At 43.5% G+C, this 24,338-nt stretch overlaps 1 protein-coding gene across 1 annotated transcript in view; it reads right to left on the bottom strand.

Moving 5' to 3' along the window:
• Window positions 1–24,338, bottom strand: part of NPSR1 (neuropeptide S receptor 1) — a 271,780-nt gene that overhangs the window by 189,624 nt on the left and 57,818 nt on the right. The window contains exon 2 of the mRNA XM_033932853.1: window positions 20,405–20,540. Within this exon, the coding sequence (XP_033788744.1) occupies window positions 20,405–20,540 (136 nt within the window). The remainder of the gene's footprint in view (window positions 1–20,404; window positions 20,541–24,338) is intronic.

Genomic DNA, 24,338 nt, shown 5'->3' with positions numbered 1-24,338 from the left:
CAACGTTTCTTTTGGCATTTCCTTGTAAATGTCTAATAAATTTCTTGGAGTGAAATACGCCTTTTTCATGCCAGAACAACTTCGAGCATTCCTGGATATGAAGAAAATGGCAACTGGGAAAGTTTAGTAAGATCTTAAGATAAAGAAAAGAAGGGACCATAAATTACTGTTAAGCCTTTTCTTATATTTTTTAAAAAATCTTTTCCTTATTTGAGTTGCTCCTCACTTATACATACTCTCCTCTCTTTTATTGTGGTCTAAGAAAGAATTACGTTTGTTTGCTTTAATCGATAAAAGTAAGTTTCCTTTGGTGGTTTTTTTTTTTTCTGTATTACCTGAACAAGAGATCTGTTGTGAAACTATGTTTAAAATTCAATAAAGAAGTAATAATAAAAAAGAAGGCCTGCATTGCAATACATCAGCACAAGGGAATATCCTTCCCCAATATCTACAGTACACTTTCCTACAATTAATTGAATTCTCCTGACTTGGATTTTCTCTTCTCCTCTTTAATTACCTTTCTCTTATGGAACGTAACTAACTAATTTGGGTATTTTATTATATTGTAAACCACTTTGATGGCTAGTGGTATATCAAATTCTAATAAAAACTTGGAAAAACTTAAGTACAGTTAAAGCCACTACAGCCTCTCATGACCCTATAATATCCTGTTTAGTAAGTAGATTTCAAGTCTGTCTCATTTTCCACTTATGTTCTATGATCTCTTACAGTTTGGAATCAGGAATAATTCCTACACAATGGAAGCTTATACATATTCGCCCTATGCTAAAAGATACTAAGCTTGCTGCCTCCTTTCAGACTAATTTCAGATTCATTGCACAACTCCCTTATGTTTCCATGATTGCAGAATGGATTGCTCTGAACCAATTAGAAGATCTTTCAGAGCACACTGACACTCTGCACCCCAATCAAACAGGATTTGATAAAACCCACAGCAGCAAAATAGCATTTTTAGGCTTGCTATCCTCTGTATATCAGGCCCGGATCATGGTAAGATCCTCATTCTGCTCTCCTTAGATCTCTCTGTGGCATTTGACATAGTGGATCATAGGCTTCTGTTAAAATGGCTGGCACTGTTTAGACTTGGTTTAAATAATTCTTTCCAGTTAGGTGTAACATCGCCAATTGGCTATCTTCTACCTCATGCTCCTACACCATCCCTAGTGATGTTTCCTAGGAGTCCATTTTGGTTCCTACCCGTTCCAATATATTTTTAGTACCAGTACTAACCGTTGTCCAATCGCTCGGCCTAACGCCCTTTGTCTATGCTGATAATATTCAGATTTTAGATAATATAAATTGCCAGGACAAGGCAGAGATCCCATAACTAAATCATAGGGCTAGATTCACAAAGCAAACCGATCATGTACCGATCGGTTTGCGAGCCCTTTGCAACCCGATTTCCCTCCGACCCGATCCACTAAAGTGTTTAGCGATCCCATCCCGATCCGTGCATGCAAATGAGGGAAATGGCATGCAAATTTGGGAGGGCAGCAATTCACTAAACACTTTAGCTAACACCGTTTGGGCTTGCCAATCAGAAAAGAAGCGACTGCTGAAGACCAGTCGCTTTTATCCTGGCTGACTCTCCTGCCCTCTTCTGCCCTTTAAAACCATGGGCTTGCAGTGCTTTTTAGCAGAACAGGCCCTTGGTTTTAACCCCAAATCCGCTGCCATTGGGCCCAACACTGCCCACCCAGTCCCTCAAATATGGCAGGAGGGATGCCAACCCCTTCTGCCATCGCAAAACCACTATCAGCTGGGCCAGGCCCGGCCACCCTTCCCCGTACCTTACTCTGGGCTCTTAAAATTATGGCAGGAGGGTTCCCACTCCCTCCTGCCATATCTACTACTACTAACCCCTCTCCCAACAAGTGCCCCTAACCCCCTTCCCTCCTCGAACCCCCCAAAAAATTTGCCCCGCAGCCGCTTGTAAAAAATTATGGCAGGAGGGTTCCCACTCCCTCCTGCCATCGATCCCACCTACAAACTAACGTAATGGCAGGAAGGATGCTAACTCCCTCCTAACACTCCCCCGGATGCCCCCTCCCCATTCCTTTAACGGAGCAGGAGCGGTGCTCAATCCCTCCTGCTCCAATGCCTCCTGCGATGAGTCTGAGACCTGAGGCCAATCAGGGACTTCCTTAGACTCCTCTCTAAGGAAGTCTCTGATTGGCTGAGGCACCCCAGGCCCCTCCCAAGGTGCCTCAGCCAATCAGGGCCTTAGGCCCCACCCCATGCATCACACAATGCACCGAGGCATGGCCTAAGACCTCAGACTCATCGCAGGAGGTATTGGAGCAGGAGGGATTGAGCACCCCTCCTGCTCCGTTAAAGGTACAGGGAGGGGTGGTGGGGAGGAGACCGGGAATGGGGAGAGGGTGTCTGGGGAGGTGGCAGGAGGAAGTTGGCATTCCTCCTGCTGTTAGTTTTTGGGTGGGTGGAACTGATGGCAGGAGGGAGTGGGAACCCTCCTGCCATAATTTTAAGTGGGGGCCGGCCTCGGAGGAGACCTGGAGCAGGAGGGGTTGAGCACCTCTCCTGCTCCTAACAGTTTTAAAGGTATAGGGAGGGGGTGGGCCGTGCCAGTCGGGGAGGTGTGTGTGCAGGTTCAGGCGCACATGGGGGGGGGGGGGTTCGGCACAGTGAAGGCTTTTTTCTTTTTTTTTTTAATAGGCCTAATATTTTGCGGCCTATTAAAAAAAGCAAAAAAAAAAAAAAAGCCGGCAGAGCTGCTTCTCCTATCACTACTGTCAGAGCTCAATCCAATCCGTGCAATCGGTTGGGGGCGTGCCTCCAATAGCCCCCATTTGCATGCAGATGGTTGGCGAATTGATCGGCCTGCCTCCAGTCGCCCATGGATCAGACATGGATCGGAGGATTAGTGAATCTAACCCATAGTCCTGACAAAATTGCTACTTGGTTTCATTCTTATAACTCAGATTTAATCCAGAAAAAACAAAAGGTCTTTTTATCAGCTGTTAGGAAGGTTGCACCCTGTTATCTCCAATTATATTGACATGTATGACTATCTCTTTTGTTGTTCAAAAAGTTAAGGTGCTTTGGCCCAGATTCACTAAAGATAGCAATTCAATCGCCTATTCCTGGCCAACAGCAATTGAAACTCTCACTTTCAAATATCAGGTATCAAATATGGCAAGGTGTTGTTTATTCAAACTTAAACAGATTTACTTTGTCTGTAATTTACTAGATCAGGTTTCTCTGTGGGTACTTGTCCACTCATTAGCTTTATAGATTATTGTCATTAGCCGTATAGATTATTGTAATACATTGCTTTATAGGATTCAGAAGCAGGATATTTGTTGCCTCCAGCTCTTACAAAATGTGGCCAAAAGACTAATTACAGGTTCAAAGAATTCTGATGTTGTGTCCCCATTTCTTAAGTCTGCACACTTGCTGTCAGTCTCTTATAGAAAAAAATAGAAACACCTACTGTTAGTACACAGAGGGGCTCATTTTCGAAAAAGGAAAACATCCTAAAAGTGGCATAAAGGAGCAGATGGATGATTTTCTTGCCAAGTCCTTCCAATTCACTATTTTTGAAACCCATTTTCTAGACGGATTTCTGTGGTTGTCGTCTGCAGTGCATCTAAATCTGAAGGAGGCATGTTGGAGGTGTGATTTGGGCGGGCTTAAGATTTGGATGTTTTTCAGCAATAATTGAACATTTTAAGAAAATGCCCAGGGCACAATTTGGACGTTTGGGGCTAGACCAGTTTTAAAAATAAATAAAAGACACCAAAACTGACCAGATAACCACTGAAAGGATGAAGACGTGACCCTCCACACTTCCCTAGTGGTCACTGGCCGCCCTCCCACCCTCCACCCCAAAGATGTGAATAAAACAGTACAAAACTTCCTGTATAATAGCTTCAAATCTTATGACCAGTCTTAATTAGATCAGCAAGCAGGTTCCTGGAATAGCCTAGTGGGCAGTGTAATCAACAAGATAGATAGTGACTCATTCCCAAATCCCACTCTACTTCATTTATAGTGGACTATGTGAACATTCCAAAATCCACCCAAATCTCACTGTATCTATTTATAAATGACACCTACTGGCATAATAGCTATTGGCGTAGTGTACGGTTGGATCCAGTAGGTATTGAGTGGGTTATAGAGGGCTCATCATACAATATAAGGGGTTTAGGGTGAGAAGTGTACCTGGGCCTTTTTATGTGAAGTTCACTGCAGTGGTCCCAAGAGTGCCCCACTGCTCTGTTGGGATGGCGGTGTGGCTAGTGTACTAAAAATGCTGGCTTTCTTACAAACCAATGGCTTGTTTTGTGCATTTTTCTTTGGGTGTGTCTTTAAGAAAAAGGTTCAAAAAGATAGGTGCACTGAGGATAAACACATCTGAGAAATGACCATTTTTGAAACCAAAAGACATTTTTCTGTTTTGAAAATGGTCATGTGCGCTATAGGATTATTGTGCGTGTTCCACAAAATGTCCAAACTTGGATTAGGATATCATATAGAAAATTCTTCTCAGAATCTATTTACTGTCCCCCTCCCTTCATCATAAGAACATGTCCATCATGATTTTATCTGTTCTTGGTCCCAATTTTTTGGAATACACCGCTCTTGCCTCTTGGAATGGAAAGTTCATTCACAAAAATCAAGAAGGACCTCAAAACCATGAAGCAAATGACCCATGACACGCTGTGATTTTGGCCTGCTGGCCATTGTCTCCAGGTCAGTTCCTAGGGACTGCGTCATTAACTTATGCCATTATTTTTCTATCAATATTGCAGTTCCTTTCTTTCTTATTCTTCTATTTATGTTTTTGCTGTTGTAAACTGCTCAGACAGCTGTTTTAAGAATGGCATATCAAACCTCTAATAAACTTGAAACTTGAACCTATGCCTTAATCTGGCTCTGGTTGGAAGTTATGGTTGTGTTGTAGAGTCTAATGCTATTTAGCACAAACAGAAGAACAATCCATGAGAACAATAGCATTCTCCTATTTCACTTACAATGTAATAGAGCAGAATACTGCATAGCATATTGTGTTTTTCTAAATTGCCAATTAACCTGTGTCACTCTACCAGTGAAATTATTCACACAAACTGTTGTCAATCAGAATACAACTAATCTCTCAAGATAAATTTGAATTGTAAACTGAAAGGGAAAAAAATGAGAAGTGATTCATCTAAAGACCTTGTGGCCTTTAGAGATTGAAGAACAGAAATCATTTGGGTTTTGCAGGATAGCATCTGTGGTAGATATAGATATTAGAAAGATATTCAGTTAAAAAAATATTTCTCACAGCCTGGAAAATGATATTTAAAGAATCACAGTTGTGGTACTATCATATTTTATTTTATTTATTTATTTATTTCTATACCTTTTTCCCAGGAGAGCTCAGAACGGTTTACATGGGTTTATTCAGGTACTCAAGCATTTTTCCCTGTCTGTCCCAGTGGGTTCACAATCTATCTAATGTACCTGGGGCAATGGGGGATTAAGTGACTTGCCCAGGGTCACAAGGAGCAGCGTGGGTTTGAACCCACAACCCCAGGATGCTGAGTCTGTAGCTTTAACCACTGCGCCACAAAATGGGGTGGGGGTTGGGGGGGAGTGGTACGGGGATATGTCCCCCTCAAAATTGGCATGCTCATTACCTGGAGCAGGGCGTTCCTAACTTAATTTGCAACCCATTGAAGTTCATTGCAGGACTTCGCTGATGGCAGCCAATTGCATATGCTGCCCTGCTGCTGGCACCGGCGTCTTCTCACTAGTGTGGCCTGCCTTCTCTGACGTAACTTCCATTTCATCAGAGGCAGGCCTGCAGTAGAGAAGATATGCCAGTGCAAGTGGCAGGGTAGCATATGTGATTGGCTGCCACCAGTGACGTCCTTTGGGCCACAAATGAATGTAGATCATGGAGTGGGGTAGAAAAGACTGAGGGCAGAGAAAGCGCACAAGGAAATAGAGAGGGAGAGATGGACTGGAGGGTGGGAAGGATGAAGAAAAGTCACACTCAAGGGAAGGGGCGAGGAGAGAGAAGGTGTGCAGGAGGCATGGAGAGAAAGCAGGGGATGGGGAGGGCAGAAAGGAAGGAAGGAGAAATGTCACAGGAGAATGGGAGAAGGCAGAGAGTGGAAAGATAGACTCATGGAGGGAGAGGGAGAGATGTTGGTTGGAGGAGGGAATGAGGACCAGAGGAGAGGAAGCATGCAGGAGACAGAGAGAAAGAAATATTGGACTGGTGGAGGGAAAGGAGGAAGTAAAGTTGAATTGGGAGGGGGGGCCAGAAAGGAGGAAGGGAGGGGAAATGTTGGACTTCAGGGGTCAGAAAGGATGAAGGGAGGGAGAAATGTTACACTGGGAGGGAGGAGAGATAACTCAAGGAAGGGAGAGGTCAGATTCCGGAGAAGGATGATGGAAGGAGGGAGAGAGAAATCTCATACCACTGGAAGAGGAAAGAGATGCCAGACCAGGGAATGGAAGGAAAGTAAGGGAGAGAGATATGCCGGACTGCAGGAAGGAGAGGAGAGAGATACCAGACTGCAAGAAGAGGGGATGGGAAAGAGAACAATGTTGGACCATGGGAAAGGGGAGGGCAGGATATTGAGATGCCAGACTATGGGAGAGGAGAGAAATTCCAGGCAGTGAAAAAGAAAGGAGAAAGATGCCAGATCATAGGAGGGGGGAAGGTGAAAGACAGAGATGTCAGACCACAGGAGAGATAGGAGGGAAGAGATGGTGCATAGGGATGGAGGGGAAGGGGAGATTGAGGGAGGAGATGGTACAACAGTGATGGGTGTGGAAGGGAAGAAAGATAGAAGAAATGCTTCTTATGGATAGATGAGAATAGGGGAAAAGAAAGAGGGAGGAGATGGTACACATGGATAGATGGGAAAGGAAGGTAAGACATGGAAAAGTAGATAGATTTTGAGAAGAAAGTAGAAAAATGGAAGAAAATTGAATATTAAAAGTTAATGCCAAAGATGGATGTAGTTCCCTTAGAAAAAAACAGGGATCATAAATTTAAAGATGAAAGTCAGAAAAGAGTCCAAAATGTTTATCAGAAAGACTGTCTTCAGTGAAAAACTGTCTCCACAGAGTGATCAGTTAATATGAAACTCCAAAAGGGGGGCTGCACATATATTTCCATCCAGTCTCAGAGAGTGATCAGATACATATATGAGGTCGCAATGACTGGAAGGTGAATTCTTTCTGCAAGGGTGGCTTCCAGCCCCCTTTTGGAGTTTCATATCTCTGAGTGCATTACATATGAACTGATCATACTCTTGAGACAGTTTTTCATTGAAGTCAGTATTTCTGATAAACAGAGATGGATGTAGGGCAGAAAGTGAACAATGAGAGAAAAACAGAAAATGGATAAGAAGGCTCCCGAAAACAGAGACAGAAGGAAGTGCAACCAGAGACTGGGAAAAGATGATTAGAAAAATAAATTCACAGTGGTTTTAAGCGTAATAAGTAGGAGACATCTCAACAGTTTTGCAACCCATTTGTTAACTGGCGCATGTAAACCATATTGCCCATAAATGACAATAGCCAGAGTAATTTCCTCATCTATCTGTGTGACCTTGCTAATCGTGCCCCAAACCGTACGCCAGTAAAGGTTAATAGGTGGACATGCAAAGATCATGTGGTCAAGAGTACCCACATCCGTAAGGCAGGACCAGCAGCAGTTGGTGGTCGAATTGGGCAGTTTACTGAGTTTATAAGGCGTCCAGAAAGCCCGGTTTAAAAGATAATATGCCGATTGAGAGAAACTATTAGAACGAAGAGTATGAGTCATCTCATGCCAGAGCAATTTCCACTCACGTATACCTATATCTCTGCCAGTGTCTTTCATCCAAATTTCTTGCAAGGCTGAAGAACTTTGATACTTGGTGTCGATTATGTAGCGGTACCAGTAAGCGGCTCTTCCACGTTGCTTGACTCCAATTATGCAGTTGAGGGAGGCTAAAGTTGGTTGGGTTTCTTGGAGTATAGAGACGTCGAGAGAGGCCTTTATGGCGTGACAGAGCTGCAGCCAACGGAAATATTGTGAGCCTGGCAGTTGAAATCGCTCTTGTATCATCGTAAAAGGCAACCATGTATTAGCGCAGTATAATTGACTAAGGGACCAAATACCCATAGACTGCCAAAGTGGCCAATTAATAGGTTTCCCTTGAATCAGAATGCTGGCATTATTCCACAGGCAGATATGAGAAATTTCCTTCCACCGGATTGTAGCCAATTTGTCTGTCTCATGGAAAGCAAGTTTAGTGGAATAAGTGGGTTCTCTGCGTTTGTTAGGTTTGCTATCATGGGTAAATATGGCTGAACGCATATCTCTTATCTCAAGGACCTTCAGTTCTAAAGGAGACCAGAGAGATAATGCAGGTATTTGTAGATCAGATAGCCAGGGAATTTGACTCCATCCTCAGAAACTGTACCCTTCAGTTTCTTTAAGCTAATTCTAGGCGGGGAGTTATTCCACAGAAATTTAGTTAAGTGAGATTCAATTTTTGTATAAACATGGTGAGGCAAATAGACAGGTAACATGCTCAGAACATGGTTCACAACAGGAGTCACCATTATTTTAATGGTGTTCAATCTCCCCCACCAAGATAAGCGCATCAGCGACCATCTAGAAGTGAGAGATTGGATAGATTCCATGATGAAGGTTGCATTGAAGACAATCGTCTCCTCTATAGTTGTACCAAAATATATGCCAAGATATTTGAGCTTTGTAGATGACCACTGAAGACCAAGATTTACAATCTCATCATGAGCATCTGGGTAATTAAGTGCAAGAATTTCAGTCTTCGTCAAGTTCAATTTATATCCAGAGATGTTGGAGTATGAGGATATAACACTTAGTATCTGCGTGAGTGAGTCTGGCGTAACATACATTAAGACGTCGTCCGCGTGGGCAGATAGCTTGATTTCTGCTCCTCCGCAATGAATACCGTGAATGTTTGGATGTGATCTTATCGCAATCAGTAATGGTTCTAAGGCGATATTAAATAATAATGGCGACAACGGACAGCCTTGTCTTGTTCCTCTGGTGGATTTAAAGGAAGTTGAATAGTGACCATTAATGAGGATTCTTGTAGTCGGATTGGAGTAAAGAATTTTAACTAAGGATAGGGCCGTATCAGTGTGGTTGGCATGGTCAATGATATGGGTAAATAGTCTAGTATTATCAGATGCTAGTCGACCTGTCATAAATCCATTTTGTTCTTGTGAGATGATACTGGGAAGGACAAATTAGTGTTTGAAATTTGTCAGTTATGAGAATTTATATCTGCTGTCTATATTTTGCACTGTTCAGGAAGAAATGCATTTGTTTCTATTTCTCTGGTAGTATAGTGCATGCAGAATCTGGCATCTTAGGGTTTCATTTGTGTATATTGTAACAGGGAAGACCCTGTGAGGTTAAAGGAACACCCACAGTATCAGGAGACAGAAGCCAAACACAGTGAGTTGGCCCAGGTTCCTACAACTATTAGACCCAGGGCACCTCCTAGAACACTGCAAGGAAAGAAAATTCCTTTAAGGAACAACCCACAAATGGAGTGAGAAACTCTCAAATGCTGTATTTTTCCTCCATAAGACACACTTTTTCCCCCCAAAATGTGGGTGGAAATCGTGGTGTGTCTTATGGAGTGAATACAAGTTTACCCCCCCCCCCAGTACCTTTTTAAAAATTCCGGTGGCAGTGGTCCAGCGCAATCTCAGCAGGAGCTTTCCACACTCCTGTCCCTCCCTCGCTGGACGGCTGCTTCTCTTTCTACAGAGCAGCACATAAAGCAGGAGCACGAGCTTTTTGCACGCGAACCTAGTCCCATGCCACTCACTGAGTGGCTGCTGTCAAATCGTAAGAACCGATGACAGCCATTCAATGAGCGGCACGGGACCAGGAACGAGCATGAAAAGCTCGTGCTCATGCTTTAAGTGCCGCTTTGCAGAAAGAGAAGGAGCCGTCTAATGAGGGAGGGCAAAAAGAGAAGCAGCTGTCTAGCGAGGCAGGAGCGCGGAAAGCTCTTGTCGAGACTGCGCTGGACCACTGCCACCGGAATTTGAAAAAAAGTACCGGGGGAAGGGCGGGGCTGCAGACTGACGCAAAGCATGGAGGCTGAGCTCGGGTCACTGTGGCAGGGGATTATGGATTTCCGGGAGGAGGGGTCAGAGGTGGAGACCCCCACTATCTTTAGAAGCATGGAGGAGGAGCTAGCGTTGCCCACTGTGTTCTTAGACAAGAAGAGTCCTGAGGCTAAGCAAGGGCAATGTATAGGAGAAGGCAAGCAGTGTCCTGGCTTCACCAGATAAGGAGTCAAAAACCACCAAAGAAGCAGTCTATGGTGCTACTACCACAGCAGATGACAGAAAGTTACCAGTGAGTTCAGTACCATTTACTGAGCATGTATTTTGTTAAATATTAATGTGTGAATTTTTTGTGGGGGGAGGGGTGAACTAGGGCTCTCTTTCAAGTAAATTGTATGTTGGGCGGTACTAGTGAAGTTCAGTGTTTTGTCAACTGCCTAGAAATGTTTTAATAGGCAGGTATAAATACAAATTAAAGGTACGAGGTTGTGTATAAAAAATTGTTAGTCAGCTGGGACTAACCAGAGGGGGGCAGGGTACAGAGCTTGGCAGGAAGGGGGGACAGGGTGCAGAGCCTGGCAGGGAGAATTTTGTTCAGAATGTTTTTTTTTTCTTCTTTTCCTCCTCTAAATCTAGGGTGTGTCTTATGCTCGGGTGTGTCTTATGGAGAGAAAAATACAGTATATGAAGAAATGTGTGGCTGTGCGCAGCAGAATTACATCTGAGCACTGCAGTATGGGTTCTTTGATACAGCCTTGACAAAATGTGTCATAACCTAAATCGTGTTTCTGAACCCCTTACAGCTCACTCCTCAGATAAGTTTATATTACTTTTTTGATTTGCATGGTTTTTTTTTTTTTTTAATATATATACATCATGTATCAATGTGCTATGATTGGAGATCACTACTTCAAATGCTCCACCATGCGGGTTCGTCCTGCAGTCTGACAACCAATTCTCTGAGCACTTAAGTTAATATGTGCATTAATTGTGTTTTGAATCACCTCTGCTAATCTGAATAGTGCCACTTCTAATTTTTTGTTTCAGCTTTATAATATAAGCATCCCAACTTAATGATCACCCGGGTCTCAACAGGAAGCCAATGCAACTCATGGTAATAGGGTGTCACGTGGTCATATTTCTTCAGACCATAAATCAATCTCACTGCTGTGTTCTGAACCAACGTCAATCTGGCCATATTTTTCTTAGTACTCATCAAATAAACAATGTTGCAGTAATCCAGTAGACTCAAAAATAATGACTGGACTAGAATTTTGAAAGCAGCAGCTTCGAAATAGGATCTAATAGTGCACAATTTCCATAAAGTGTAATATCCCTTTTGGACCATTGCATCAATCTGGTTCTTCATGGTCAGGTACTGATCAAGCACAACTCCCAATATTTTAATTGTTGGACTTAGTGTATATAACATTGAATTTGATCTTAATTGTTGGTTCATATAGGATCTTTTGTGAGGAGACAAAAAAAAATTTAGTTTTGTCTTCGTTCAATTTCAGTTTAAATTCCTGCATCCAAGAATACATCAGATTCAACACGGACTCGATAAGTTGAGCACTTTTGGATAATGCTGTACAACATAGAATGACTATCATAATATCATCAGCATAGCTGAACAGCTTTAAACCCAAGTTACTCGAGTATGTGAGGAGAGATACACATTAAAAAGTGTAGGAGAGAATGGTGAGCCCTATGGGCCTCCATAGGGGTTTTTCCAAGTAACAAAAGATGTATCATTAAATCTAACCTGATATAGTATAGATTCAAGAAATCCTTTGAACCATGAGAGAACTTTACCGTGGATTCCTAGAGCATCCAAGGATTCCAACAATTTAAAATAGTCTACTAGATCGAAGGCACTACTCAAATCAAACTGGAGTACCAACTTACTACTACCCCTGCTCAAGAAACTGTTCAAATAATTTAGTAAAGTGTCAAGCACCATCTACCTGTGGAAGTGATGGAGGCAAAAACAGTGATGGAGTTCAGAAATGCATGGGATAAACACAAAGGATCCTTAAACAAAAAGAGGATAGTTTTGACACAAAACTCAGCAGAAAAAAAACTATTTCTTCATTTAAGATGACTATATGATGAACTGAATAAATGCTACATTTATTGCTTATTTGAGTTTTGGACTATTTTTGAACTTTTTCTTATAGTTACACCAAGCTACCAAATACCTCGTCTTCACTCAGCTGAAGTTTGTGTGTCCTGAATGTGGTCCCTGCCACGCCCAGTTACAATATTACAAGTTTCATGTTTATTTAAAATTTGATTGATCGCTTAATCCAAATTCTAAGCGATTGACATTTTTTTAAAAGATTTACAACAATCAAGGGGAACAAAATGACAGATCTACAAATGACGTACAAGACTTACTGGACCTATAAAGAGGGATGAGGGTAGATAATACAATAATAAATAGGAAAGAGAAACAATGAAGGGAAAAACATCAGGATGGGTGAGTAGGGAAAAGCAAAATCCAAAGGGAGATAACGGGAAATAAAAGAGGGATAAAGGATATTGCGATAAAAGAAAAAAGATAAAAGGTGTGCTAGCGGTTTTAGCATGCGCTTAGTGCATGCTACAATACTGTATGCGCTAAACGCTAATGCCTCCATAGAGCTTGCATTAGTATTTTTCGTTTAGCGTGTGGTTAGCGGAGAAGCGAAAACTCAAATTAGCAACTGAGATCTTGACTTAAAAGCATCCTTAAAAAGAAAGCATTTTAGGTTACTTTTGAATCTATCCAGGAAGCACTCTTCTCTTAAATGACTGGGCAGAGAGCTCCAGGTTTATGGAGCCGTGACAGAAAAGATGTATTGCTTGCGGGTATTGATGATTTTAAGGGAGGGGACAGTCAATAAATGCTGATCAATGGTTCTAAGTGATCTTGCGATGGTATATGGGATAAGGAGTTTGTCGATGAAAACTGGGGCCTTTGAAAGAAGTGTTTTGAATATTAACAAGCATATTTTATAAGTTATTCAATGAGCAACTAGAAGCCAGTGGGCTTTCTTTAAGAGAGGCGAGACGTAATCAAATTTCTTGGCTTTCATTATAAGTTTAATGGATTCATTTTGAATGATCTGCAAGTGATATATCTCTTTTTGTATAATTCCTTTGAATAAGGCATTGCAGTAATCGATCTTGGATATTACTAGGGAATGAATAAGAATGTTGATTAATTTAGATTCTATGAACTTTTAGTTTGTGGTCCTGTATTTCCATAACATTTATCTGTGTTCTTCATGTGTGACCAAGATCGTGTGTTCTGGTAGAAATGAATGTTGAGAAGCATACAGTGCGCATTGTGTAATTTAATTTTGTGGTTAACCGTTATGTATTTTTAATAAGATTATATTGCCTGTGTATCTATGAAAAATGAATGGAAAAAAATGGCATTACAATTAGTACTATTATTATAGGGGCGTGGCCAGGGGTAGAGCTTGGGCAGGGTCTGGGGGTGGAATATTTGGGCCCCCCAAACAAAAAAGCGTTCCGCTACCTATGATATGTACTCTAGTAACAAACTTTGCTGTTCTTATAGACCTGCATACAATACTCATAAGCCCAGGTATATACAATAAATGCCTCCTATTCTTATTAGGCAAACTCAACTATATTTTATTTTCACAATCGGAAGAGTAGCCTAAGTGTAGGTCAAAGAACAATTGCAACATTTGCTGCACTGCTTTCATTATTTCCTTTCAGAGCAATTTTGAAGCTTTAAAATCATATTTAAATTTGAGAAAAAACAGGAAAGCTAGCTCCAGTACACCATTTTCAATCTCTCTGTTATCAAACGTGTCTAGACAAACTTAACAGTTCCTTCCAGACTTAAACATTGGCTATAATTCTCAGTGCAACAGCCACTTTTAAAAGACCAGTCTCACTTTTCTCAGTGTAAGTCAGACTGGATCACTGCAGCGCTCACACGGTTCTTTTATAATTTTGCCAAAACTAACTTTACCATGAAGAAGATTTTCTAGGACAGCAGCTTCTGGGAGTACAAAGGAGCTGCTTCAGACAAAGCAAAACAATAGGTTCAGATTGTTACTATTTTAAAGAAACAAAAGGAGATACGATTACCTATGTGGAGGATGGACAAATAGTTCATTTACTCAGATTACTCTGGGAGAAGTGGTGATGGGGTGATAAAGACTATTGCACTTAGGCTCTCATATACTAAGTAGTAGTAGAGGTTTCTACTGGGGCCAGGATTCTGCAAAGTGTGTCCCGATTGGAGGCAGCTGTAGTCGTCCTACAGCTGTCTAATCAGCCAATTGTGAGGCATGTTTTCTAAAAAAATGCTCCCCAGGCAGGCCGCCTACATTGAAGATGCCTCCGGAAGCCTAGGGAGGCCCTCAAGCCCTCCTAAGCTCACCTAAGGCTAGGCAGTAGCCTTAGGCGAACCTAGGCGGCCCTATGCATCTCCCTAGTAGAGTGGGAGATGCTACCATGTAGGCCAGCAAAATGCTGGCCTACATGGTAAGTAGACACGGCCTCTATACTTAATCGCGGCAAGGGATCTCCCTGCCGTGATTAGTATAGCGGTCACGGATATGGCCGCCAGTCACCAATCCCCCCCACCCCTCCGACAATCATGGCAGGCAGGCCGGACCCCCCCAACGGCCCCCCCGAAGATTGCCAGCAGGAGAGTGCCCAACCCCTCCTGCTGGACCCCCCCAAAGGGCCCACGAAGATCGCTGGCAGGAGGGTGCCCAACCCCTCCTTCTAGACCCCCTCCCAATGAAACCCCCTACCCCGGAACCCCTTCTCGGGCTTACCTGCAAGTTGGCCGGACGGGTCCTCGCACCATCCGCTCAGCGGGCCTGCCCCTCCCCAGCCCAGCCCAGCCCAGCCCACAGGATCCTAGGGCCTTAGGTGCCTGGGCCACCTTCCTGCCAGCAATCGTGGGGGGTCTTTCAGCAAGAGGGGTTGGACACTCTCCTGCCACGATCGTCAGGGTGGGGGTGGGGGAGAGGGTAGAATGGCGGCCATATCCACGGCTGCTATATTAATTGCAGCAGGGAGATCCCTTGCCGTGTTTAAGTATAGCAGCTGCATCTAAAGTAACCTGGTTCTGTAACCAGCGTCTGTAACATGGACATCAGTTACAGAATCGGGTTTAGTTTGGGCGGGTGTATGCCTGATTCTGTATAGGATGCCTGGGATAGGCGTCCTATAAAGAATCCAGGCTTTAATGCTCCGATGCTCATAGGAATTCTATGAATTTGAGTAGTGTTGGAGCATTTAGCACTCTTGGCCACACTAGAAACCTCTACTGCGGCTTAGTACAAGGGGGAGGGGGGGTGTAATGATCAAGATCTAGAAGGAAGAGGAGCTCATGGCCTGAAAATTAATTGAGGAGGAAAGCATCAGTCCTGATTTTTGCCTCTTCCTCTTTTATTATATAGTAAATGACGGCAGATAAAGACCTGTGTGATCCATCCAGTCTGACCAACAGTCACATTCATTCTCAAGGCAACAAACCAGTAATTATTCATTTTATTTGCTAAGTTTTAGTATAAGATGTTTTTCCCTCCCCCTCTCCCAGAAACTCAGACGATGTGAATGTGGTATAAAATACATATAATTGCTCTTGATTCTTTTTACCGCATATTGTGGTATGCGAGAGAAGCCTGCTAGGTTTGGCCCTACTTCAATGCCCATGCCTAGAGCAAGTAACTCTCATTATGTTCAAAGTAAAGAACATTTTCCCTGCTTACCCGACTTTCCTTCTAAATCCAGCAGAGGGAGCTTAGGAGCAGAGTTACAGGGTTCCCCTCACCCACACCTTCCCAAGGCTAGTCTTCTGAAATGTTTTACACCTGGGAAGGTTGGGCGGGGCTGGAAGCTCTTAAACTGTAGGACTGAACAGTTGGGAAGTCAGAGGGGAAACTGGAGAGCAGGAGACCGGTCACCAGAACAGCTCTTGCAGTCTAGCTCAGGACTAGGAGCTCTGCAGGAACTTCCAAGCCCTGAAGGAATGGAAATTGAGGAAGCTGATTCAGGTTTATCTCCTGCACTGATTGAAATTCCACAAGCCATGGAATGTGAAAGTGAACCTGGCTCTGAAGTTCAACCGATGGAGGTATGTGTCTCCCAGACAAATACCAAGGCTGCCTAAGGAAAAGGTACTTCAATTTGTTTTGTCTTTGGGAACACTGGACTGTTTTGTTTTGTCTTTTACCAGAGTGGTGGGGGATTTAGCCCCACGTTTTGAGGTGGGATTGTGGGCTCATTGTGTAGCAAATTTCAGCACGTGGAGCACACCACCTGGTCAGCAGTTTTCCATCCTGCTGAAGAAGAACAGTGTAGTGCTATTGACTCTTGGGATAGGCTCCTATAAGGAGGAAATGACACTGTTTGTCTGCTAGTTTGCATTTCTCCTGAAAGGAACTTAATACTGTGGCTCAGCATTACAGAGCCCTCCTTTATTTTTCTGAGAGACTTTTGGACTTTAAAGTATATGTTACTGAAACTAAGTTTGATTTGAAGATTGCATTTGAAATTGGTATCCTGACAAGAAGGTTATTTTTGTTTTTGTGTTTAATACCATGCAACCAATAAAATCCAGTCCGGATTTTCTATAAAACTTACCTAACTTGTGGCAAAATCCTCATTCTAAGCCAGTGCTTCTTTTTCTTGTGCAGCCTCTCGCGGCTCGCAAGTTTACAAATCTTGTCTCAGTATTCCTGGACCCTTTGCCCAGTGAGTGCTGATGACAATATGTAGGATTGCCAGATTTTACTATAGTAAAATTTGTACCCCTAGACCTGCCCCCAGGCCCATCCAGTTCCACCCATCCACAATTTAAGGGTCTTAACAAGCGATAATTGGCAGTTGGACATCCAAAGAATGTGGATGCGAGTTCTGAGGTGCGTCTACAATTCTGTGGACATGTTTTGGGAAAAGCTACACCTAACTATATAGGCATGGGCATGGCGTAGATGTGGCATGGGAGAGGCTTCGATATGGACATCTGTTGACTAATTTACATATCACTGAGTGCCCTAGTGCATCCATCTAATGCCTACATTGTAGGCGAATGAAAATCAGGTCTACTTTTCAGCATGGTTTGGGCTTTAGATAGACGTGAGTTCTGTGGATGGGACATAGGTGGGCTTTGGACATTTTCATTGGAAACTGCTAAATATGTTTCTGGGGTTTATTTTTGCTTTCATAAGCTTAGAACACATTTAATAATGCACCACATGAACAGGGCACATTAATACAAAGATATTGCAGGTAAAACCTACTAGTTTTCTGGTCAAACAGCAATGTTTTTTGCTAATTATAGCACATGAAAAATACAGCTACCCTTTTTTGCTGGCGAAAGAGTACTTCAATGAGCACATTCTTGAAAGAGATGCATTCAGCATACAAAGCACATGACAAAAAATGTATATATTGCATAGATAACTTCATTTGCAAAAGGTTAAAAACAGTAAAAACAGATACACAGACCTTAGCATGGCTTCTAGTTCATTGCAAATGGAGGTATGCAGCTGCACAATGGTGACCTCATTGTGAGATCATCAAGGTGCACCTGGAGGATACAATGCCACAATTAAAATAAGCTGTAATGCATACTCCAAATGTATTGATAATATATTCAAATCATATATTCAAATACAAACAGTATCATATAAATCTTTAATTCATTTAAGCAAGGTCCTCAGAAGTGCCAGTATTAGCCAGATGCTTTCAATGACTATAATACTTTCAGCACTGGCCTCTTCATTAGACCCGCAGTTGATTGTTTTTAAATTATTTAAATTATGATTTTTTTCTCTGTTTCTTTACAAAAGCGCTTCGTTTGTTAAAGTGCTTTCTTTGTATTAAAGTGCTGTGTTCAATAATTTATTCTCATAATATGAAGCTATAAAAACTTATCAGGAATCAATGAAATAATTTGTTCAATGATTAAATTTGTTGGATCCTCAAATAAAATTTACTCTAACATATGACAACTATAAAATAGATTTCTTGGACCTTACCATCTTTTGGGATCAAGATAGCCTTAAAACAACATTATTCTGCAAGCCAGTTGAAAAAAATACATTATTACAATTTCATAGCCATCACCCCTAAAGGTTAAAATTTAATCTACCTGTCAGACAATTTCTCAGATTACTTAGAATATGTACGGAAGAGGAAGATTTTTTAGCTCAGGCTAAGAATTTAGAATCACATATTAGGCAGAGAGGGTATCCTAAAAAATCTATTCGAAAAGCTTTTCTTAGAGCTAAATATGCCAATCGAGAGTTATTGCTGACACAAACTCATGCTGAACAGATACAACAAGAACAGGATAAAATGGTATGTGTGATGCCGTTTTATGATGGATCTAACAATCTGGTGAACAGTATGAAAAAACACTGGCATGTATTACATACGAGTTGACTTATTCGAGGAATTCCCTATGATAGCCCTTAACAGGTTGAAGAATCTGGGATAATGCCTGGCTAAATATAGATATAATGAAGGGGTAATGGAGAATGAGAATAATAGAAATCATGTGAAATGTGGTAACTGCCAGTGGTGTGATAAAACCATTGAGGGTAATGAGTGGCAACCCCTGATCGGGATATTGTTATAAAGTCTAGAATACACACAACATGTAAATCTTATAATGTAGTGTATACTATATGTCCATGTAGATTGATTTATGTGGGGAAAATGAGCCGTCCATTGAACATCAGGCTCAACAAACGCAAATCTAGAATTCTGAATGAAGTGCTGGAGGCACCACTGGCCCAACACTGGCAGCGGTGTGCTCATAAAGTTGAGGACATTCAATGGTGCATAATAGACCATATAAAAGAAGGGTGGGAGGGAGACTATTATGAACGTAGATTAAATTACAGTGAACAACGATGAATCTTTGTTTTAAATACAGTAGAACCTTTTGGGTTAAACCAGGAAATAGAGTGGATGTCCCTAGTTTGAGTTCTGATTCGCTATTCTGTATCTCTGACATCAGTAGAGTGGGAGAGTTAAATACAGCACTAAAGAACGCCGCGGCCATCTTTGTTCTAATGAAACTAGCAGATCAGGATGGTCCAGAACAATATGATAAGGGGTAATTATTTATTTTAGTAATAGAATTTTGATGATATATCCCTAAAATAAGTTTTCTATGTATGAATAGAAATTCATTTTAGTTTATTTATATTGCAGGAGACTTTTCTTGATACAGCCTTTTGGCGAAACATGTCGAATGACAGATCCCTTCCTGATATGAATAACGAAGCAAAAAGATAAGCTTTTAGCTCTTTTAGCTTCATATTATGAGAATAAATTATTGAGCACAGCACTTTAATACAAAGAAAGCACTTTAACAAATGAAGCACTTTTGTAAAGAAACAGAGAAAAAATAATAATTAAAATAATTAAAAAACAATCAACTGTGGGTCTAATGAGGAGGCCAGTGCCGAAAGTATTATAGCCATTGAAAACATTGGCTAATACTGGCACTATTGAGGACCTTGCTTAAATGAATTAAAGATCTATATGATACTGTTTGGATATGAATATACAATTAAAATAAGAACATGTGCTGGGAGAGCTGGTTGGGATTCAAATCTTTGGAAGATGGGAATTGGGTTTTTACCCATTGAGCCACAGACTGCCCTATGATATGATACCTTAGGAATCTGCTAAGGTATCATCCCCTTAGGTATAATATCAGAGGCACCTGAAAGAAAGCAGCTCTAGTTCAGTGGTTTAAAGCACTATTTTCATTGTCCAAAAGTCAGGGGTTCAAATCACCCTTCATCTCCAGTACTTTTACAGTTTCCTATTTGCTCTCATAAGAGAGTATTGGATGGTAGGCTTTGGCATTTTCATCAACACTCTGCCATTTCAAGGCAAACTTATTTAGATCTTCACATGGCTAGGATCTCCTAAGCTCTCATGGTAGGAACCCCCGACTAAAAAGATGCAACTGTGGCTCAACAGTTAAAGGCACTTCTTCCATCCTCTGAAGGTCAGGGGTGCCAATCCCCCCCCCCACACTCCTCTCCAGTACTTTTACAGCTTCCTATTTGCTCTCATAAGAGTATGAAAGAGTCGAGAACATATAGTTGCAATCTTATAACTGACCTCATATAGTTTCAAATCATGATGGCTGTCTTTTTTTGTCCAAATACCTCCCAAATCTCTGATTTTGCTGCACTCTTTATCTGAATATTTACAGTTTTTATCCTCCAAAGACCCCCCAAAAAAGAGTATATATAGTCAAACAAAATTCTACCTCCATTACCTGTGATTGCCAACTGGGTAACAAAGAAGGTCATGCGGGACTTCCTCTTTCTTTCTTTCCAGGTTAAGAACAGCACAATAGAATTACCAACAATTGTGACAATAAATAGAATCCAAAGGGTAATTAGCTGCTCTGCCTGAAAGAGAACAAAAAATAGAGTAAAGGTTAGATCTAGGTCAAGTATGGTCCATTTGTGAAATTTTAACTGTATCATTCAACATGTCTACTACTACTACTACTAATTTTATTCTTATATACCGCTATACCGAAAAAGTTCTAGGCGGTTCACAACAAGGTGAGCTAATACATGGTATACAAATAAAATACAAATTAGAATAATGGACGTAAAAACAGATAAAGACAGAAAGCATCTAATATAATAAAGAGCTAGCCGCACATGCGCACTCCTATTTGCGTGTTCTGTGCGGTGTAGGTCTGTGGCCGCAGGAGTGCGCATGCACGAGTCCCCAGCCTTGGCCGCAGCTTGAGAGCTGCATCAGGAGACAGGAGCGGCTCTGGCAGCGGATGACAGGAGGAGGGCTCATGGTCCTGCCGCCGCTGCCGCTCCTGTTCACAGCGGTCTGCACGTCGCCGACTCACCCCCTCCCGCAACAACCGCTACCGCTTCTGTTCTTCCCCTCCCTCCAGTCACCGCTGCCATTCCGACTCACCCCCTCCCGCGACAACCGCTACCACTCCTGTTCTTCCCCTCCCTCCAGTCACCGCTGCCATTCCGACTCACCCCCTCCGGCGACAACCGCTACCGCTCCTGTTCTTCCCCTCCCTCCAGTCACCGCTGCCATTCCTATTTAAAACAGCCTGCTGAGGTTCGCGGCCGGCTGTAGCGAACCTCACAGGCCGCTCTCCACGTGGTAGCACGTTCCCTCTGACGCGATCGCGTCAGAGGGAACATGCTACTGAGGTGAACAGCGGCCTGCGAGGTTCGCTACAGCCGGCCGCGAACCTCAGCAGGCCGTTTTAAATAGGAATGGCAGCGGTGACTGGAGGGAGGGGAAGAGGAAAAAGAAGGGCCATGGAGCAGGCAGGAAAGGCGGCTGTTCTGTGGGAGGGTTGTGCTGACTGCAGATAGCGGAGAGTTGGGCCAACCTCTCTTCCTCACCGACGCCAAAGAAGCTGCAGGCCCCGCTCCCTGTCGCGCTCTGAGCACTCACGATTGGCTGAAGAGTGTCGTGCCAGTGCTGCAGGTACAGGGGGATGCTTTTGTTGGAGAGGTGTGCTGGGGGGTAGACAGCTTTGCTCGGGGGGGAGGGGGAAGACACAAGGGGGTCAGGGAGAGGGAAAGGGGTATGCTGGAAGCAGACAGCTTAGCTCTGGGGGGGGGCGGGGGAATGACACAAGGACACAGACACAAAGAATGACACACAGGGGGCCATTGAGACAGACAGAAAGGAAGACATTCAGGCAGCGTCCAAGGAGAGACAGCCAGTGTCCAAGGAGAGAAAAACAAATAAACAGACAGACAGACAGTGGCCAAGGGGAGAGAGAGAAAGAAAGAAAGACAGACACACACATCTATTCTAGCTCCCGTTAATGTAATGGGCTTAAAGACTAGTTTACAATATAATGCAAGAAGTACCGGCATGGCAGGGAAAGAAGTAATACATAGAACAGATAAAATACATCAAGTTGAATATAAGGAACTCAATTGATATTAATTTTGGGTCCAAAAAACGCACTAGGGTTTATTTTCGGGGATGTCTTATTTTTTTTCATGTACAACAATCATCTCTTCCTTCCTCTCCTGTACCCCAATTCTTCCTCTTTTCTTTCTCCAACCCCCCCAGGTGAAGCATCATTTCCCCCCTCTCACCCATCCCCTTGTGCAGCAAAACCCCACCAACCCTCCCACCCTGAGTCCGACATACCTCCGCTCTGAGGCTTCCTAAAGCAGTAGTGGTGGAGGTTGCTGAATCAACAAGTCTGATTTTTTTCAGCAAATCGGGCTGCATTAGTGTCAGGGATGGAGTCAGGGAGTGTCGGGTACATTTGGGGGGACTTCGGGGATCGATCTTAACTAGGGCTTATTTTTGGGGTAGGACTTATATTAGGAGCATCTTTAAAAATCAAGCTAGGGCTTATTTTCGGGATAGGTCTTATTTTTGGGAAAACAAGGTATGAGAGAACCAAGGGCTGAGTGTAAGATGAAAACTACCACATTTTTCGCTCCATAAAATGCACCCTAGATGTACAGGAGGAAAACAAGAAAAAAATCATTCTGAATCAAATTCTCCCTGCCAGGGTCTGCACCCTGCCCCCCTCCCTGCCAGGCTCTGTACCCTGTCCCCCTTCTGGTGGTCTAGTGGTAGGCAGGGACAGGGCAGGCAGGCCTAGTGGCCTACTGACAGGCAGGGCCCCCACTCTGAGGCAAGCAAGGAGGCAGGCAGGCAGGCCCCCCCAAAGTGTATAATCTTTCTTCTCTTCTTCACTATCCATGTGTACCATTTTCTCCCCTTCCATTAAGTATCACATCTCTGTATCTTTATTCCTCCCATTTCCAGCATAATTCCATGTCCCTGTCCCTATGCTCCCTCCTCCTTCAGCATTTCTTTGCTCTGTCTCTTTCCCTCCCCATGTTAAGCTTCATTTCCTTCCTCCTGTACTCCTCACCCCCACCCCGAGGCAGGCAGAGCATTCCACCCACCCACCATAGTGTCCCACTCTAACCTCTTCCCCGTACCTTATAGTTCCTCCAGCACAGCTTGATGGGCCCATTCCTCCATGTCCTGCCCGAACGCGAAGGGAGTCAGAGGAACGGCATTGGAGGCAGCTGAGGCCCAGATGTGCCGTCCAGCACTGCCATGGGGGAAGGGAGGGAGGAGAGTGGGAGGCCAGAACCAGCCGCCACTGTTGTTGTTGCCGTAGCCGCTCGCTCTTGTCAGGGCCGCGCCGCCATGCTGACTCCCAGTGGAGTCCAGTTCCGATGGCTGCTGCTTGTGTGGGAAGAAGGACTTGCTGTCTTCTGCGGCAGAGCGGCATGCAAGGCTGCCTGCCTGGTCGGCTGACGTGGCTGCCTCCTCTTCCCTTCTGTAGCAGCAGAGCGGTGCACAAGGCTACCTGCCTGGTTCTGCGCCATTTCCCTTGAGAAGGGAAGCAACGTAGGTCTAGGCGGGCAAGCTTGTGCGCCACTCTGCCGCTACAGAAGGGAAGAGGAGGCAGCCACATCAGCTGACCAGGCAGGCAGCCTTTTGTGCCACTCTGCCACTAGAGAGGTAGCTGCGTCCAGCGAGGGAGGGCACCAAAATTAAAATAAAGTAACCGGGGGGTGGTGGTGGTGGTTTGGGTATTCACTCCATAGGACGCACCCTTTTTTCCACCCACTTTTTGGGGTGGAAAAAGTGCATCTTATGGAGCGAAAAATACGGTATATTTTTCCCCACCAACTATGAGTGAACTGACTGAGATAGACCAAGTTCAACTTGGAACCTTGAGATTGAATTTTGGTTAGTTGCAGGTTGATCTTGAGTGATTGCTAGAGATTATACCAGTGTCTCGCAAACATTGTTGAGCCGTGACACTCTAAACGTAGTGGCCGCGGCTCGAGGCATCTGGAAGCACGCGGATGTCGATGTTATGACATCATGTGCATGCATGACGTCATCATGTTGGAAGTGGGTGCATGCGTGAAGGCCCTCCAGACGGGCCCTGAGCTGCCAGTGGAAGGTGCCGGCTTGGAAGGCACGCAGAGAGAAGGAGAGGTGCTGCTACCAACTAATTGCTTACAGGAAGTGCCTCTTGCTGCGAGAGGCATGTCCTGTAGGAAGTCAGCTGGCACTGGCACCTCTTCTCCTCCCCAGCATCTTGTGGAACGCCTGAAATCTCAGGAAGCATCCTAGTGCGCTGCGGCACACAGTTTGCGATACACTGGATTATACAGACAACTCTGGGAAACCCCTCCAGAGACAAATAAAGTGTG

The sequence above is a fragment of the Geotrypetes seraphini genome, chromosome 2 (assembly GCF_902459505.1).
Source record: "Geotrypetes seraphini chromosome 2, aGeoSer1.1, whole genome shotgun sequence".
Taxonomy (NCBI): Eukaryota; Metazoa; Chordata; class Amphibia; order Gymnophiona; family Dermophiidae; genus Geotrypetes; species Geotrypetes seraphini.
Note: the sequence above shows the minus strand (reverse complement) of the source record. Positions and strands in the feature narration are given on the sequence as shown.